The sequence below is a fragment of the Dendrobium catenatum genome, unplaced genomic scaffold, assembly GCF_001605985.2.
Source record: "Dendrobium catenatum unplaced genomic scaffold, ASM160598v2 fragScaff_scaffold_827, whole genome shotgun sequence".
NCBI lineage: Eukaryota > Viridiplantae > Streptophyta > Magnoliopsida > Asparagales > Orchidaceae > Dendrobium > Dendrobium catenatum.
The window spans coordinates 686653-705809 of NW_021319289.1; the positions used below are offsets into that span (position 1 = coordinate 686653).

Genomic DNA, 19157 nt, shown 5'->3' on the forward strand with positions numbered 1-19157 from the left:
TATGGAGAATATAAGCGAATTTGGAAAATTTCTTAAAATGATTTACAGTACTTAAACTGTTAATAAAGAAAAATAAAATAAAATAAAACAAATGTTTAAAAAAACTGTACGGTAACAGATTTAGGGGCAGTGGACCGAAGCGGCATATGTGGCTTTTTGTTCTGCTCTCAGAAATCTATTTCTCTCTCCTCGCCACCAAACGAGCGCCCACAGAGAGCGAGAGAGAGAGAGAGAGAGAATCTCCGAATCCTCTATTATTTAGGAAGAAGAGAATGAGCGAGCTGAAAAAATAAAAGGAGAAAGAAGGGAGAAGCGATGAGCGATTCTGTGGGTGGTCACGATAGGCAATAAAAGAAGCAGAGAGGAGAAAAAATGGAGGGCAAAAAAGGTTGGAATTAGTAAAGAAGGCCGGATGGCGACAAATTCCCTGTTACTGTTCTTGTGGAAGGTCGAAAGAGATTTTATTATCTCGGATCTCTCTGTCTCTCTCCTTAACCTGGCCCAGGAGATTGAGATATCCCAATCTGATGACGATCTTAAGCCTCTTATATTTCCGAACAGCAAGATTCTTCCAAACATTTCGACTTTGGTGCGTTGATGTAGTCTTCCATCGCCTAAATTATTCTTTGTGGTAATTGTAGTAGCACTGCGGCTTCCTTGTCCTTTCCTATGTTGGCTTGTTCTCGCAGTAAGAATGGGTTGGACATCGTTGATCTCCATGGTAGAAGGAAGATGGGGACTTTTGGGTTTTGATGTTTCTGGTCATGCTATCGAATCGTCTTCAGGGGGTTCTGAATACTGTTAGAGGGTTCTAGTTGAGGTAATTTGACGTTTTGAGTTTTGCTTTTTTGCCTTCCTGCTCTTAATGCTCATGAGACACGAGATTCTGTTGTGGGGTTTGATGGATTTTTTTTTTCCGGATTGATTGGATTTAGATTTTTGGAGTGATTTGAGTTGTTTTTGGTGTTCAATTCTCTTTTCTGTGCGGGCTGGGGACTGAGCTTTGATGGGTTTGAGAGATTTATCGCTTTAACCTCTCTTTTTTGTTGGTTTTCAATTTTATCTTTTCTCGTAGACTAATTATCTGCAGTTGAAGCATCGAAGGTGTTTCTACTTTTTACAGTTTTAGTTATTGATCTCAATTTCGATTAAAGTTCAGTTTCAGGCCACTTGGTTTTAATATTTTCATTTCTCTGCAAATAAGATTTTGAAGTTACAACTTGATATGCATGTTGATTTTGAAAATAGTAATGCTACACTCCCCATATAAATAAAGACTTTGATTTAGATCTATGGTCTTTGACCTTAAGATAAGATTTTATGAAATTGGCTTCTTATTCAAGAGCAGATCTTTTACTAGATAAGAATCTTACGCCGAAGTTAATATTTTTTTTAGTTATGAGATATTTTACTCTATTATAAAGTTTTTCAATAAGATATGTGTTTTTTCAACCCATTACAATTAATAAAAGTCATTAATTTAGTAGCTATTAAATTTAAATTTGGCCTTATATATGCTATCATATGAGCCACTAATGTGGCATCATTTTAAGATTACATCCGTTATCATTGGTAGCCATTCTCCCTTATGTCTTCATTGAGTGTTTGTTCAAATTTCTTACCAATGACTAATTTAAGTTTAATTGCTTTGATTTAATGGTCTTGAATTGCACTTATTGCCATCAATTATTGCAAGTATTTGTATGAATTTCTTCATCTCACAAATTATAATGCCTTTTGTATATCGGTAGATATCATATATAAGCCATTCTTTTTGGTGTCAACAGCTTGGCTGGAGAGTGCAAGCCTTTCTCTTGATTATCAAATTGAAGGGCTTCATCCGTCCCTCTCAAAATTGTGTTTTATCTTAGGCTTTTGGTGTGGCATGCAGTTTTCAAGTTTATTTATGTTGTCCAACTTTAGAGGCCGCAGAGTTGCGTTAATTTCTGAAGTATTATTTCTCAGTGATGAATGATTTCGGTATTTCATCAGATCTTTTCAAGGATGAAAAATGATTGCAAGTGCAGAGTTTAATGGGAAAGTTCTACAAATTGCTGTTTCCTAATTGATTGGGTAATCTCGCACTTCCAACCTTTTTAACTGCGTGTTATTCAATGTGTTATATGCGTCACTTGGATTGACTTGTTTCTTCAAACAGAGTTAATTTGGAAAAGAAGTTTGATTTGATTGGGATCATTGCACCATCCAACTGTTATCGTGATTGTAACTTTGATGTCCTTTTGGTTCTGTGTCTTTAACGTCCATTTTTAATTTTGATCTTAATTTTATTATGGCATTCAATATTACTTTTCGTCATTAATTTTGATATTTTGTCTATATTCTTCCAGACAGTATTCGAGCATTGAAATTAATATCTTGTAAGGCTATCATCATTTAGCTATGGAAACTTCAAATTCAGTTTGAATATGGTACCAAGTGATTTCGTAATTGCTAGATGTTCCTTTCTTAACTTAACACCATCATTTTCTGTAGTCTTCTAAGCTCTGAAGAATAAGTGAGCCTTTTTCTTGTAATTCGTTCACCTAAGTTATGATTAATTTCTATGTCTGTCTTGGTTTATTTAACAACACAGCAATTCATGTGCAACTTCGGCTATTTAGCAAAACAATGTTTGGTTGGCGTATGTTTGAAAGCAGTGCTAGCAAGTTGTTGACTTGGTCCTCTTTTCACTCTTTCGGCTTCTTTGTGGATAATCAATTGAACATCGTTTGAAAGAGGAACTCAGGATTGATTTTATAAGGATTTAGGAAGCTATTTGTTTTGTTAATCATGCCCAAAACTCTAGGAGCTGCTTTCCTATTAGAATGTTTCTTTGGGTGATGCTTCTCTAACAAAATGCAACTTTATGCTTTTAAAGAGCTAAAAATGATTAAAATAATAATAATAATATGATGTTTGCACTCATATTTGTCTCTTGTCCATAAATTGCTGTTTTAGCATTGTGACCTATGATTCCATGCTGTCAAGGCTAGTTAATTCAGTTTTGTTGAACTCATGAATTTTCTTTTTATTGGTTGAAATCTGATAGGAAATACTTGAGTTCGCAAGTAACCCTAAGGTAATACTTGAGTTTGCAAGCAAACCTAGCCCAAATCGATGAACAAACAGCAGACAAATGGCTGTCCACAGCAGGAAACAACACAGCAAATTGCTGTTTACAGCAACCAGACAGCAGAAAATTAGGGGAAGACTGCAGGAAAAACTCAAAGCCAACTTGTATTTCATTAGACGGTGAATAAAACAGCAAAGATACAATTTGTTCTTCAATCCGAGAGGAAGAACAACTCTCCAATCTCCGGCTACGCCAAGAGCCCAAAGCAAGAAAACATAGATCTCAAACCTTCATTCAAATTCAAGATGCCCCCTAATTCCCTCATTAATATCTAATTAAAGCTAAATGAAGGATACAAATTCCCTAAACACCCTTCTAATTCAAAAATTCTCTCCAACGAAACGTTTAATGCTTGCCTGGGCCCGCCCCCTCTTTCGCCCCTCCTGCATGGTTCTGCCCGGCCTTAGGCCGCCGGGTGTAGAACTTGACCGGTCCAAGCGTAACATTACTCTCCTCCCAAAGATTCATCTTGTCCTCAAGGTGAAAGTACGGGAACTACTGCTTCACCATCTCATAGGGCTCCTAAGTGGCCTCGTAGTCGGGGAGATCCTTCCATTTGATCAACACCTCTTTGTTTCCCTTTTTATCCAACCTTACCCCTTCCAACTTCACGGGTTCCATGACCACCTCCAAATCCTCTGCAGTGATGCTGGCAATTCCACACTAGCTGCATGCTCTCCAAGTGCTCTCCTTAGCTGTGACATATGAAACACCGAGTGTATGGTAGCGGAGGAGGGTAACTTCAGGCGATACGCCACTGCTCCAATCTTCCCCAAGAATCTCATAGGGACCAAAGTACCTCGGGGCCAATTTCTCGTTCCTCCTGTTAACCATTGATTTCTGCCTGTCGGGCCTTAGCTTCAAGTACACCATCTCCTCTACTTCATATTGTATGTCCTTCTTGTGTGTATATGCTCGCTTTTTAATGATTTGTTGTGCTCTTCCCAGATGTTTCTTCAACTCATCCAACAAAAGGTCTTTTTCCTCTAGGTATTGTTCCACTGAAGAGATAGGTGTACTTTCTCTCCTATAGTGCACTAGGTGTGGGGGGTCCCTCCCATACAACAATTTGAACGGGGTGATCTGAAAAGCAGAATGGTACGAGGTGTTGTACCAATACTCTGCCCATGGTAACCATTGAGCCAACTTCCGTGGTGTTTCTGAAGCAAAACACCTCAAATATGTCTCTAAGCTCCAGTTTACCACCTTTGTCTGTCCTTCTGTCTGAGGATGATAGGCGATACTTCTCTTGAGGACAATGCCATGCATTCAGAACAGTTCTCTCCAAAACTGACTAAGGAACACTTTGCCTCTATCAGTCACAATTGATTCAGACATCTCGTGTAATCTAACCACTTCCCTGATAAAAGCTACTGCCACTGATACCGCGGTGTACGGATGTCGTAGGAGGATGAAATGTGAATACTTACTGAGTCGGTCCACCACTACCAAAATGACTGTGAATCCCTCTGAGCAGGGTAGGCCTTCGATGAAATCCATGGCCACTTCCTCCCATACTCTGTTTGGAAGTGCCAATGGTTGGAGTAACCCTCCTGGTGCCATTGCTATGTATTTATTTCTCTGACACACCTAACACCTTGCCACCATCTCCTCCACATCCTTATGCATCCCCTTCCAGTAGAGTTCAGCTGCTAACCTCCTGTATGTCTTCTGCACTCCTGAATGGCCTCCTACTGTGCTGCCATGGAACTCCTGCAACAAGTGGGGAATATGTATGGAAGTTCGTGGCATCACAAACCTCCCGTGATACAATAGTCTCTCTCCCTCAATGCAGTAACCCGGATGACTACTCTTGTCTTTCCTCAGATCCTCCCCGATCATTCCCAATTCTTCATCTAACCTGCTATCTTCCTTGATGGCCCCCCAATCGACCATCAAGGGTGCCGCAGAGCTAACTCATGGAGCTCCCCCACACATCTGGATAGGACGTCCACTGCTTTATTTTCCAAACCAAGCCTGTACTGGATCTCAAAGTCGTAGCCCAAAAGTTTAGATAGCCACTATTGGTGCTCCTCAGTCACCATCCTTTGCTCCAAGAGGTACTTTAGGCTCCTCTAATCAGTCCGGACAATGAAGTGTCGACCCAACAGATAGGGGCGCCACTTCTGAATGGCCAACACAATTGCCATCAGCTCCCTCTCGTACACTGACTTCATCTTACCCTGGTTCATAGCACTTGACTGAAGTATGTTACCAGCCTGTGGTTCTGCATCAACACTGCTCCTAAACCATATCCTGACCATCGGTCTCTACAACAAAGGCTTGGCTGAAATCTGGATGAGCTAGAACAGGAACAGTGGTCATGACTTTCTTCAACTTCTCGAAGGCCTGGGTCGCTGCCTCTCCCCAAGCAAAGTTGTCTTTCTTCAGCTGCTCAGTCAAAGTCCATGCAATGGTACCATACCCCTTCACGAACTTCCTGTAATAGCCAATCAATCCTAGGAATCCCCTCAACTCTTTTATGTTCCTAGGTAGTGGACATTTCTGCATTGCCTCAATCTTGGTTTGGTCCATCGCCACTCCCTCCTGGGATACTACATGTCCCAAGTATTCCACACTGGATTGAGCAAAACTACATTTCTTCAAGTTGACTCTCAGTTGATGCTCCTGCAGTACCTCTAAGACCATCCTCAATTGCTCCAAGTGCTCTGCCCCAGTCTTGTTATATACCATAATATCGTCAAAGAAGACTAGGACAAACTTCATGTGGTACTGCCTGAACACCATGTTCATCAAGGACTGAAACGTAGCTGGAGCGTTAGTCAACTCAAAAGGCATTACCAGAAATTCATAATGCCCTTCATGTGTCCTAAACGCTGTCTTTGGAACATCTGACTCCCTCATTCTGATCTGGTTGTATCCGAATTTTAAGTCCAGCTTGGAAAACACCACTACCCCATATAGCTCGTTTAGCAGCTCATCAATCACTGGAATTGGGAACTTGTCTGATACAGTGCCTTTATTTAGAGCACAGTAATCCACACAAAATCTCCAACTCCCATCCTTCTTCTTGACTAGGAGGACTGGATTAGAAAAAAGGGCTGTTGTTGGGTCTGATGATCCCCGCCTCCAGCATTTTCCGGATCAACTTCTCAATCTCATCTTTCTGAATCTGTTGGTAATGGTAAGGGCGGACGTTAATCGTGGTCTTCCCTTTTTTCAAAGTAATGGCATGTTCCAACTCTCTTTGAGGAGGTAAACCTTGGGGAGGTTGAAAGACCTTGCTGAACTAGTTTATGAGTGGCTGCACTGTAGAGGGAACATTGCCTTCCTCCTCTAATCTGACCCCTTCCAGGCGGTGCAACTCCACTAAATAGCCTCCCCCTCCTCCTGAATGTTTATGATGAGGGATTTGAGAGAAACTCCTGTCTTGGTCAGCCCGGCATCACCCTGAATCATCCTCTTTTTTTCCCCCCACCACTAACTCCATCCTCAGTGTACCCCAATTGATTTTGGTTTCCCCCAATGCCTGCAGCCACTTCATCCCCAAGATGACGTCAGTGCTTCCCAATTCCAAGGGAAGGAAGTCCTCTCTCACCTGGATCCCCTGAATCTTCAGTAACACCCCTCAACAAACTCCTCTGTCCATTTCCACCTTTCCCGTGCCCATCATCAGCCCATATCATCCTGTATCCACCAACTCCATTCCCAACCGCTCAACGATCTGGTTGGAGATGAAATTGTGGGTTGCCCCACTATCAATTAGCACCACCACCTCACGGCCAGCTATCTCTCCTTTCACTTTCATAGTGTGACTCGGGGTGAATCCCACTACGGAGTTCAGAGAGACTTCTGTCACATCCAGGTGCAACTTCTCCTCCTCCTCCTCCTCAGATCTGCTCCCACCTCCCTCCTCGTCTTCCTCATCTTCACAAACAAGGAGAATCTAAAGAGTTTGGTTCTTGCACCTGTGCCCCGGCATATACTTCTCATCACATCTGAAGCACAACCCCTTTGCCCTCTTATCCTGCATCTCCTTTTCTGTCAACTTTTTGAACTGTCCCCCATTTTCCCCTCCAGTCTTCTCCTTGGGTACTTCCTTCTGACTCCCTGGTGCTCCCCCTTTTGATGGTAAGAAGGTGGTAGTCATCTTGTATGATCCCCCAGAATAGTTCCCTTGAGCTCCTCTTTCTGATTTCTTCTGATCTTCCACCAACTATGCCAGCTCCATAGCCTTTCCTAGGTTCCTCGGCTCTAGCACCCTGACTGCTATTTGGATATCTGGTTTCAGCCCCTTCATGAAGTTCCCTTCCAGGGCTGACTCTGAAATGTGATCCAATCTGCTAGCCAAATACTTGAACTTGTCCCTGTAGTCTGCCACGGTCCCCTCCTGAGTCAGAACAAAGAATTGCTCATAGAAGTCTCCTCCCCCATTGGCTCGGAAACGCTCCAATAAGCAATCCTTGAACTCTCTCCAGCTCCGGATGGGCTCCCTCCTATCACACCACTGATACCAGGCTAAGGCATTTCCTTCCAAACACAGTCCTGCCGCCGTCAGCTTCTCTTCCTCTGTCAACCCGTTGACAGTTAAGTAACGCTCCACCTTGTAGATTCAGCCATGGCCGTCTTCACCCTCAATGACGGGCATCTTCAGCTTCCTCACCCGTGGGTCTCCCCCGTGTCCCCTGAATCCTCCATAACCTCCCATCCCTCGAAGATGAGGTGCTCCCCAACTGTCACGATCTTCTCTCCGGCGATTATACCCGAACTCCTCGTCGATGGAATTCTTCCCTTCTCCCGATGAAATCAGCACCCCTCCAATCATTCCCCAAACTCATCTCTTCTCTAGAAAGTGGCTCTAGAAGCGGCATGTCGTCCTCCCCCTCAATGACCTCCACTTCTGGATTTCTCCTCCCCCTAAAAGGGTTTGGATTTCCTCCCCTGACATGGCCTCCGGTGGTCTCTCTTACTTCCGATGTCGTCGGATTTGCCTTCATCTCCATTAATTTTTTTAGCATTTCTTCCATCATAGTGAACTTCCCCTCCAACCTTTCATTGTTGGTGGTGATTTGATTTTGAAAATCGAAAATCTTCCCTCCAAATTAGATTTCAATTGTCCGACTTTGCCTTCCAAGACTTCTATCTTCTTCCCGGCCATCGTTCTTCCCCACAGATCTCAAGAAACTCACTTCTGGAAGCCAAAAGCTCGCTGAAAATCGATGCGAGCCTAAGGTCCCCAAAATTGATGCTCTGATACCAATTTGATAGGAAATAATTGAGTTCGCAAGTAACCCTAAGGTAATACTTGAATTCGCAAGCAAACCTAGCCCAAATCGGTGAACAAACAACAGACAAATGGCTTTCCACAGCAGGAAACAACACAGCAAATTGCTGTTTACAGCAACCAGACAGCAGAAAATTAGAGGAAGACTGCAGGAAAAACTCAAAGCCAACTTGTATTCCACTAGACGATGAATAAAATAGCAAAGATACAATTTGTTCTTCAATCCGAGAAGAAGAACATCTCTTCAATCTCCGGCTACGCCAAGTGCCCAAAGCAAGAAAACCTAGATCTCAAACTTTCATTCAAATTCAAGATGCCCCTAATTCCCTCATTACTCTCTAATTAAAGCTAAAGGAATGATACAAATTCCCTAAACACCCTTCTAATTCAAAAATTCCCTCCAAGGAAACGTTTAATGCTTGCCTGGGCCCACCCCCTCTTCCGCCCCTCCTTCTGCGTGGTTCCGCCCGGCCTTGGGCCGCCGGGTGTAGAACCAGACCGGTCCAGCTGGGACCGGTCCAAGCGTAACAAAATCCTTGGTCATATTAAACTTTCTGAGTGATCTGAGTCCATAAAGGGCTTCGTTTTGCATTATGGGGCACAGAATTTCCAACAGAAAAGATCTAGTTTATCCAGATTTGTTGGACTCATGAAGTTTCTTCTTGTTGGTTGAAATCCTTGGTACTGTTGAACTTACTGAGTGGCATAGAATTTCCAACAGAAAATATCTAATTTATCCAGATTTGTTGGACTAATAAATTTTCTTCTTGTTGGTTGAAATCCTTGGTACTATTGAACTTGCTGAGTGGATTCTGTTATCATTTTATGACCTTGGCTATAATATTTTTCCTTCTTGAAAATATTTGTAATTTAGGTGTAAAAAAACTTCATGATTTAAAACTAAACAGTTACTCCTTTTACCTTGGTTGCCAAACCTGATCCTAGAATGCAAAGACAATTTGACCATTCATGATCCAATCCACAAATAGCAACTTGAACTTGACTTCACACAAAGCATTCAACCATATTATACCTCTAAGAAATTAAGAAATGTGATTTATACTTTATGTTATTAATGAATACTTAGCATTATAAAATCATCAAGTCATCATAGAGTCCCAAATTTGCACTTTATGTGCAAAGGAATTCTTGGATCATTTTCCAAGAGAAAGTCTCGCACTAGATCACTTATCCTTTGTTCCTTTTTGTTATCTAAACTGGAAATTTTTTTGGCTGTTCTGAATTACTTCATTTTGTGCTTTATCTTCAAAAAATGCCAGGGATGGGAACAAAAGTCCATTACAGAAGTTACTTTCCAGGGCATGATAAAATGAGAGATCTCAATGCGGACGCAGGCAACAGTTGGCCTTCCTTCTATATAAGTAAGACACCCAGTAAACATCTCTACAATGGTTGCTTTCCGAGTCCTTCAACTGGACATTCTGAATGTGATAAAGAAATACTAAAGCAGACAATGCTTGAACATGAAGCTATATTCAGAAAACAGGTATGTCCTATGCACACCTGTTTGTGCAAAAGATAATACTTACTCCTTTTGCTTTGAAACTTACTTCTTTTGCTTCGAAAGCTAATTCAGTCATGCTAGTTAAATTAGGAAATCATTTAGTATATCTTGTTGCCAGTGACGGATCCAGCTCTTTTTTTCAGGGTGGTCAAATTTTTAATTAATTAAATAATAATAACAATAATAAAAAAATGAAAAAAAAAATAATAGTAAGAAATTATCAGAAATTGATAAAATTTAATAATAGTCATGCCAAACAATTTTCAAGTTTTAATTCTCTCAAAGTTACTAAAACCTATTTAACAATATACTAGATATGGAAAAAAAGTGCTTCAAGAATCATTCCATTTCTCATAATCCAATAAATCAAACAACTACCTAAGGATTACACATCATAGAAACCCTCAAAGAACTACAACTAATCTTTCTTAAAGTATGAGCATTTTGGCAATGAATTAAGACTTTGAAAACTCATAAAATAGAACTATATACAAATGATAACATAATCAGAAAAAAAATTCATTTTTCATTTCTTATATAAATCAAAAGAGTTCCAAATGGTTTCTCTAACTCTCCACTTCTACTCCTCTAGTTATCCAAAAGAAAATTCCACCAAAAATAAAATGTTTTGAAAAAGAAAGAACAAGCAAGATCCCCAAAATGTGCAGTGACATAGTCCTCATTAGCCGTAAAACAAGCTTAAAGCAGTATTAAAAAATTATCGTTGTTGGAAAAGGAAGAACAAGCAAGAATGTAGTACACACTGTCCCTTTCATTTTCATTTCGACATCTTCATGTTTTAATTCATATGGATGTTGAAAGTTATGAGATCTTCTCACCACACAATATTAATTAAAATGCTCTGAAAACTAATTAATGCTCATTCAACAAGAAATATGGAAACTGGAGTAGCAGGGAGGCGCCAAAAGAATAAGATTAATCACTAGATTAAAGTTACATTGACGAATGACGAGCGCCTAAAGCAGCAACTACGAAGAGCAGAAGCTTGCGACTGCGAAGAGACGGAAGTTGCGAGTCGCAACGATCTCTTGAACGTTGAATGGGAAGAAGAGGGGAGGGCTACGAAGACAAAGGCGGCGACCACACGTGGAATGCCAATTACCGAATGCGATTTCTCGAAAGCGGCTGGAATAGCGAACAGCTTGCGAACTAGCGTCTGGAGGGTGGGATAGGCATGATTGATAAAGCCAGGGCTAAAATGCTTTTTTGAGGGGGGTCAAAATACCGAAAATATCCCTTCTAATATTTTTTTCTTAGGGTGGGCATTTGCCCATGCTTGTTGCATATCTTAATGTCATCTAGACAATTAAACGACATATGAACCATGAAACAACAACTAATATTAATACAAGAAAAAAATTTTGTTGCCTAATTGATACTAAATGGCTCATATGAATACCAAACATCGGCTTGACTGGAGTACATGGAGACAAAAATTACAATATTACATCATCTTTTCCATTGATTTGTCTATGAATATTTATTGATATTGTATAATTGCCCAATTACAAAAAATCCCTTATTTAAGGGAATTCAAGTACATATGATGACAAATAATTATAGAGAAATATATACTTTAAATGAAGTGACAATACTTTTCAAAATTGAGAGAATTTAAAATTTAAAAGGATTCCAATTAATTCTAGGAAGTAAATGTTATAATATTTATTTTCTGTTAGGCTCCCGTGAGATAGAGCTCTAATCAGATATGCCAATCTTTGACCATAGTAGAAGAAAAGGAGACAGAGGTAGTGGTTTGGTCGGTGCTTCCACAAGTTGGATTATAGAATAGACAAGAGCAACATGAAGATCACCCCCTTGAACTTCAGTCATGTGACTCTGGGCTTTTTATGCGCTCAAAGTGGTCTACAGTCCATGGGTCTTTGAAGTGGCGTGTCACCTCAGCTCTGAAGGATCATCGAGAACTTGCTATGAAGCTTAGCTTGATAAGATGTAAACCATTTACTGAGCTCAGTTATGCAGTCTGTTCAATTTTCTAGCAGAGGCCATCAAATTGGCACTACTTTAATCTGCTGCTTCCAAGCCTATTGGTTTAGAAGCCCCCATTCTAAAAGCAACCCTAGGGTCCATATGATGTCATGAGGTTCGTTGCACATCAAAAAAATTGTGGCAATAGAGAGTAAGAATTGTTTATCATTTTAGTATTGCATGAAGACCTATCATACCCACAGGTAAAAGAAGATTATAAGAGATGCCTGTGTTTTTTCATGAAAAATCTAAAGAAGGGAAAAATCATGAAACTTTGCTCTGGTGAAGTGATTATATTCCTGCTTGTCATCAGCTACAAATGATGTCATTCCCATATAAATGGAGAATGTGTTGATATAATATAACCGATATAAATTATATAAAATGAATTTCATCGTGAGAGTTCGAAGAATTATGTGACATGTGAACTTTTTTCAAAAGGTCGTTTGGTGACATGTGAACATCAAATTGGCACTACTTTAATCTGCTGCTTCCAAGATCAAATTTGGTATGATTGTAAATTTTCTAAAATTGGAGTTCGAATGATCTTGAATTTGATTTCAAAAGTTCTGAATTCAAATATGCATCAAAATTCATGATGCCTAGTTAGTCAATTTTTGATGACATATAAAGGCTTATGATGATTGGCCACATTGACTTTAAGTCAGACAAGTTAGAAACTATTTCCTTCTAACAACTTTATTATTGAATCTCATTTCATTTCCAAAATTTTGTAGTGTGATAAAACAAATGTTTTGTACTACTTGAAAACTTGATTACATGTGTTAGGAAAGATAGTGCCCTCAACTTAGGCCTAATTACACTTAACCACAAAGTAACTGCAAAAGTGGACATTAATCTCAAAAAGGGCACACCAATATTTATGTGGTTCTGCTTAAGTGAGCCTATGTTCACATCTGCACAAAGATCAAATAATGAACTAAGCTTCAAAAGAAGGATTGTACTTAATGCATATTTGGAGATATGGATGAAGATACCATTTTGTCTAATTGAGAGAAAATGTAGTCATCCACTACAAAGATGAGGGCTAGATGTGGAGAAGGAGATGATGCTGTTGCTTTTGTAACTCTCTTCCCATCTCTTTTGAATGTGTCAAAATAAAAAACTATTCCTTGCTATGCTCAATAGATTCTTCTCTTGTTAGAACCATAAATAGCAAGGTTTGTTCCTCCTTGAAGCAAAGAACTCCCTTGCGAACACCTGAAAAACTTCTTCCTTTTGTTCTTGATGGACATCTCTGGCCTCTTGTTCTTTCCATCACCTCTCTTTGTTGCTTCTTATTGTGGGATGCATCAGCACAATGCAGCCATCTTTTTATTTATTACTTAAATATGGTAGGTAGCAAAATTGAATTTAATGAAGCTTGACTTTTTTGTAGGCGCCATATTTGAAAGAATTAATCTTAAGTTAGATTAGCCACTATTTAGAAAGTTAAATATGAATTGAGTTATGTAGCCTCCAACCTGAATATCAAGCATAATTGAATATTAACTTAGTATCCACCAATTTAAAAATAATAATAAAATAAAATCTTATCCAAACATGTTAATGAAATTAGACTCCACACTTAATATCATGAGTTCTACAAGCCTATTTTTTAATAAATTGATCTCAATTTTTTTATTAGGGCTTCTCACAAAGGGAACATTTCACTTCTCTTCATCGATCCAGGATGTGGACTACCTTTTTATGCTTATTGTTAGGATCCTCCCTTTGATTTGTTATGTATATAATCACCATGGTTCTTGCTATTTTGTTGCAATCCAGGTCTACGAACTTCACCGTCTTTATAGCATACAGAAGGATCTGATGGAGGAGTTTCAAAAGAATGGTTTATCTGGGATTTCTGAACATAAACTCCCATCAAAAACATTTTCTTGTTCATCTCAAGTTCAATCTAATTATGCCACAAGAATGCGGCAGATGTCTCATCTTTGCGCCAACAATGACTGGAAAAGGGAAAAATCGAGATACAATGATGTTATTTATCCCGTCAATTTTCTTGAAAGTAATCTGCAATCTTCTTCTGATTTTCTTGAAACTGAAACCCTAAAAGGAGTTGCTGAACCGACTGGCAGTTTTAGAAAATGTCCTAAAAAAATGCTTGATTTTCGACTTCCGGTTGCTGCACATATTGATGATACTGAAAGATCAGAGGAAATTCCTGGTTCGTCATCTGTAAACACAAGTACTTGTTCCAGAATCTGCACCGGAGACTCTGAGATGGAATTGAAGCTTAGTTTAGTTAGTGTTGGTGGTTCAGCTGGAAAAGATGTTTGCAAGGTGAATTATCTTCACAAAAATAGCCATTTCACTGGCTTGGCTGATTTAAATGAACCTACCAGACAAACATCCTTGGAGGGTGCACCTAATTCATTTCCTGTTAAGGTTTTTGGGCCAAAAAATCAAACTGACGAAAATCACAGGCTCAACTTTCCTTTGAGCTCAACCACATTGAGCCTGCAAAATGCATTCACCAAAGATGGAGATTGTGGTGAACGGACTTTCTCTGATGTTTTTCAAGGAGCAACAGAGGAAAAAGTTGGAGGTTCTGTATGCCATAATGAAGCTGGTAAGACTTACAGAGTCGTCTTGGTGATTTTTTATTATGTTGACATTGGCTTGTTACTGAGATAAAAAAATGATATATATATATAGCTCCAATGATGGTTCAAGTAACAATCTGGGATCCATTTTGCTTGATATATTTGTATTCTTGTGCTGCTTAAGCTATTCGAAAGTGTTGGGGCTTTGGGGCAAAGTAGTAGGAATATATGGGAAAGAATGAGCATTTCCCACTATAAGTCACTAGCATTGGCTTAGCAACTCAGTAAATGACTAACTAATATGATGCATCTCCTGTAGGGAAAATATCCAAATATTAAATTTGTATCATCTGGTTGACGATTTTTTTCCGAAGAATAATTGTTTTGAAGTTATTAGTTGAGTTGAGCCAGATGACTTTTTGCTTATTGCATGTTTTTATGATTTCACAACTAGTCATAATGTTTTTCTTAATTGAATGATGTTTTATCATTTGCGAGCCAAATGGCCCTTAACTCGAGCAGAAAAACCAAAATAAGAGTTGGAATAGATATCTTAGCCTTATGGGTCTCCATTGTAATCTTGAGGCCACCAGTTAGAGTCACAAAGATTGTCTGTGATAATGCAGCTGTAAAGCTGGACTATGCAATGGAGGGAGTTTTATGCATTGCGATTAGCTCTTTTTTTCCATGTTGGTGTTGTGGACCAAACTTCCTTGCTGATTTTCAAGAACATTGTTTAATGCCTTATTTTATCCAATGCCTTCTAGATGCCATGGGAATAATTGCAATTTGATATTTAATATGACGACTACCTTACCAAGCCAAGCTCATCCCTGCCATATTTGTGTGCAGTTCATGATGCTTACTGTAGACCTTGGTATTGATCCATAAATAATGATCAATTTCCATCGAGTAAAACCCCTATGGAATCTTCAGATGGTTATCGTTGTAAAGTAGCATGTTTTGCTTTTTAGTTATCAGTCACCAGAAATAAATTTTGTTATAGTAATACCATTACTTCTTCACAAGTAACAAAACCATTGTCTCTTTGTTTGACTGGCATTGTTTTTTATCTCATAGAGGAAGAAGGTCCTATGTTCAAAATTTGAGTCACCCAAAAAATTGATAATATGATATAATATGAATACTTGTGAAATATAGTTTTAGGAGTATGTTTGTAAAATATAGTGCCCGCGCTACATGTTTATTTATGTCATGAAAGTTCGACGGTGTCTATGAAAAATATTATTTCATTGGAGCCCATGAAATTTTGACGAATTGTTTTTAAGTGTGGTGACAAGAAATAAAACATCTAAATAGTTTTGTTGTGTAAAGCTGTTCAACTGCTGTATTCTGGGCTCTACTTTGGTGAGGATAATCATAAGAATTTATTTTCTTCTATGATGAGGTGAAGTAATCGAGATGTGGCATCTCCAATTACATGTCCACAGTAATGTTCATAAGTATTTATTTTTGCATAACTTTTGTTTTCCTTACTTTTTTGAAAATAAATTATCCTTTTAATGGGCATGCGTAGTGCTGATCCATTAGAAAATTGCCCTCAGAAGTTAGAACGTTCTGTTCCTGGTACTTATTTTAGCAGCAGCTTACCATAGATTTTTGTGGTTACTTGGATTTTTATTATGTCTGCTGTTGGATAAATTTTTCCCTCTGAATTGAATGTCCAGCTGATCTTCTATTTTCTTACAATTCACAGGGAAAATTTTCCCTGTAAGTTTTATGAATTCAACTTCACATAAAGAGAAAGACCGTGTGCTCTGCCAACCTGTAAAGCTGAATGTTAACAAGGTGAGAGACATTATTTCAATTGATGATAATGAAGCATCTACATGGTCTGGGCATGAACAAGACAATCATTTTCTAATTTCTGGAAAATCCCATGGGCATTCAGAGTTCGGTAATTTAGGAAAGCTTACTTCTGTCTTGTCCAATTCCTTCTCAAGTTCTCTTAAACTGGAAAGCAACATGACCTCCTTGCCAGTGGTTCCAACTTGGACGAAGTTTCCAAGTGATGAAAACAATGCGTCAAGCCCATTTTCAGCAACTTCAAGATCTAGTAAAGTGCAAAAGATCTGCAGTTCTGACATTGCGACTAAAGATTCTAATGGTTCCTTGAGCAGTTCGCAGGTTGGTATTGATTTGAAGTCACCCCTGAGATTTGAAGAGAAATCTTCTTCTCATCTCAATGGATTAAATGATGGGCTTCAGTTGCAATCTCATTCTACGTTACAAATAAAACTCCCATTTACCAATATAAATCTCAATGATGAAGCAGAAAATTCCTTTTCCGCGACTCAAGATGGACCGAACACTCAGCAGAATAAGGCAACAGAAGGCATAGATGCAAAACGTGAAGATTTTTTGCCTGGACTATCTTGGCTCAAGAGAAGACCGGCTTGCAAGTCTTTGGAACCAAGCAAGCTTCCCTCTCAGGTGGATTTAGGATTCAGCCAGATGAATCGAATTCATGAGAAGAAATCCGAAGATGCAGCAAGTCTTCTTTCATGCAACTTCGATGTTTTCTCATCATCTCTACATAAAAGAGAAAGCAAAATACAGAATAATCAGCTATCTCACCGTTTGATTAGTACGAAATTTATCACCCCTACTTTTGAAAAGCTCCAGCAAAATTTATCTTCTTCTTCAAATGAAGAGAAGCTAATAATCGATGAGTTAAATCATGCCAGAATGCCCCATGACATGAAAATGTATAGCTCAGAAAAATCAACCTCTTTAGAAAATAATAGAAGAAACTCCAGGAATTTAATAGATCTAAATTCTGTGTTTCCATTCATGGATGATCCAGATTCCTCTGATAGTTCGGCAGAAGGCCAGGCAGATCTCCCATCAGTACATTCAGAGCCAATTTTAGTTTCCAGGGTATTACCCTTTATCGACCTGGAGGCACCAGTTATGAACCTGGAAGAGGATAACGTCACTTCTGACATTGCATCCACTCCCTTTAGCAGCAGAGTTAGATTGCAGGAGGAATTGTGCTCCCATGAGATGCTTATCAAGGAGGCAGCAGAGAATATTGTCAAGCTGTCATTGGATGGATTTCAGAATAATGAAATCCAGAGCTCCATGCCCGCCACTCAACCAGACAATACCTTGCATTTATTTGCGGAGATGATTTTATCAAACAATAATATTACAGAACTGAATGCAGCAGGAGATTGTCTTTTGCCGCATCGAGATGAAAGATTGGACCTTTTTGAGCTAATGACATTGCAGCTGGAAGAGATGAAACCAGAGAAATTATCGTGCATCCCGCAGGAAGCAAAAGATGGGGAAGTCAATGAGAAGAGCAAGGCCTCACTTCTCCTAGCAAAGCCTCGAAGAGTACAAGGGAAGAAGAGAAGACAAAAAAAAGACTTTCAGAAGGATATTCTCCCTGCACTTGCCACATTATCAAGGCAAGAGTCCATGGAAGACCTTCAGGCCATTGGGGAATTGATGAAAGCCTCTGGCATCCCTTGGAAAGCGGGAATTCGGAGACGAAGTTTGCGTGGGAATAGCACACAAGCTCAGGCCGTCCGGAAACGGCGACAAAAAAATTCTTCGGCCTCTGTAACGGCGGTCGAGATCAGCCCTCCAACCTCATTGTTTATGGTTGATGATAACAATTATAATCCTGAATTGGAAGTTGACCGGCATCCTATTATCAGCTGGGGTAGAACAACTAGACGGTGCAGGAGTCAGAGATGTCCTCCAATGGGCGTTTCAAGCACGCTAATGTGACTCACCTAGAGCTTTCTTCATAATTGTAAAGGCGGTTTATTTCGGCTGGTAAGATTTGGTTACTTAAATTGGTCATATGGTGCACAAATTTTCTTCTTGAAAATCTAAAAATATGGCTAAACTGCATATTAATTTGCAAACAACGCTTGTATTTCTAGAATATATGGCTAAACTGAAGCTTTGGTTACCTATCTGATTTTTGTTTCGAAGTTACATGCAACGGCTACAATTTTATCTCCGCTGATTCTTTTTCACGAAGTGTTTGTTTTACAAAATGGATTCATTCCATGAACCAAACTGTAAATATTTTGGTGAGGAAATTGATACAGTTGATATTTCATGGTCCTGTATTTTTTGTAAACTGTTGGTGAAGCTGATGAAATATGAGGAGACGCTTTTTTTTTTGGCTTTTAGTTCTTCTATGTTCAGGCAGGATTTGGTAGAATTTACTTCAACCAATAAGCCTATTGGTTCTTGGCTAGTCGGGGTCAATGGGGCCCAGAGTGACGACTCTAAAAAAAATCATTGGATTTATTTGGGTTGATATTTACCTTCCCGGTGATGAGTATTTGATAAACTGCATATAAATGTTAAATATAATTGGACATAAATTGAAAATTATAAATGACTAGTAAGTCATTTGAGATATAAGGATATATAGTGCGGTTCATTTGTAAGCATTGAAATGATTTGGCATAGTATATACACCAGCTATTAGAATTTATTGTAAGATACATGGCATGTATCATTGTTACTTTGATATAATGATGATAAGTTATTACTCTCACTTTTTGGTTGTTTTTAGTGTATGTCCCACTCCTTTCTCGTTTATATTTTGATAAATAGGAGTTACTTATTGAGTTTGATTTATCAAGCTTACCCATTGTCTCTTCTTACTAGTCCTATTGGTGTGTT

The 19157-nt window shown here is 39.1% G+C and overlaps 1 protein-coding gene across 3 annotated transcripts; it reads left to right on the forward strand.

Moving 5' to 3' along the window:
* The first annotated feature begins 201 nt into the window (after nucleotides 1-201).
* Nucleotides 202-18646, forward strand: LOC110095504. Of its 3 annotated transcripts, none has more exons than XM_020821071.2 (5): nucleotides 202-820; nucleotides 1788-2073; nucleotides 9659-9885; nucleotides 13702-14506; nucleotides 16198-18646. In XM_020821071.2, the coding sequence occupies exons 3-5, from the start codon at nucleotides 9661-9663 to the stop codon at nucleotides 18240-18242; spliced, it is 3075 nt and encodes a 1024-aa protein (XP_020676730.1). In that variant the 5' UTR covers nucleotides 202-820; nucleotides 1788-2073; nucleotides 9659-9660; the 3' UTR covers nucleotides 18243-18646. The 3 variants fall into 3 exon arrangements, with proteins under 3 accessions (XP_020676730.1, XP_028552563.1, XP_020676731.1); XM_028696730.1 differs by having other exon boundaries at nucleotides 1993-2073; nucleotides 9654-9885; XM_020821072.2 differs by having other exon boundaries at nucleotides 1993-2073.
* The last annotated feature ends 511 nt before the right edge of the window (nucleotides 18647-19157 follow it).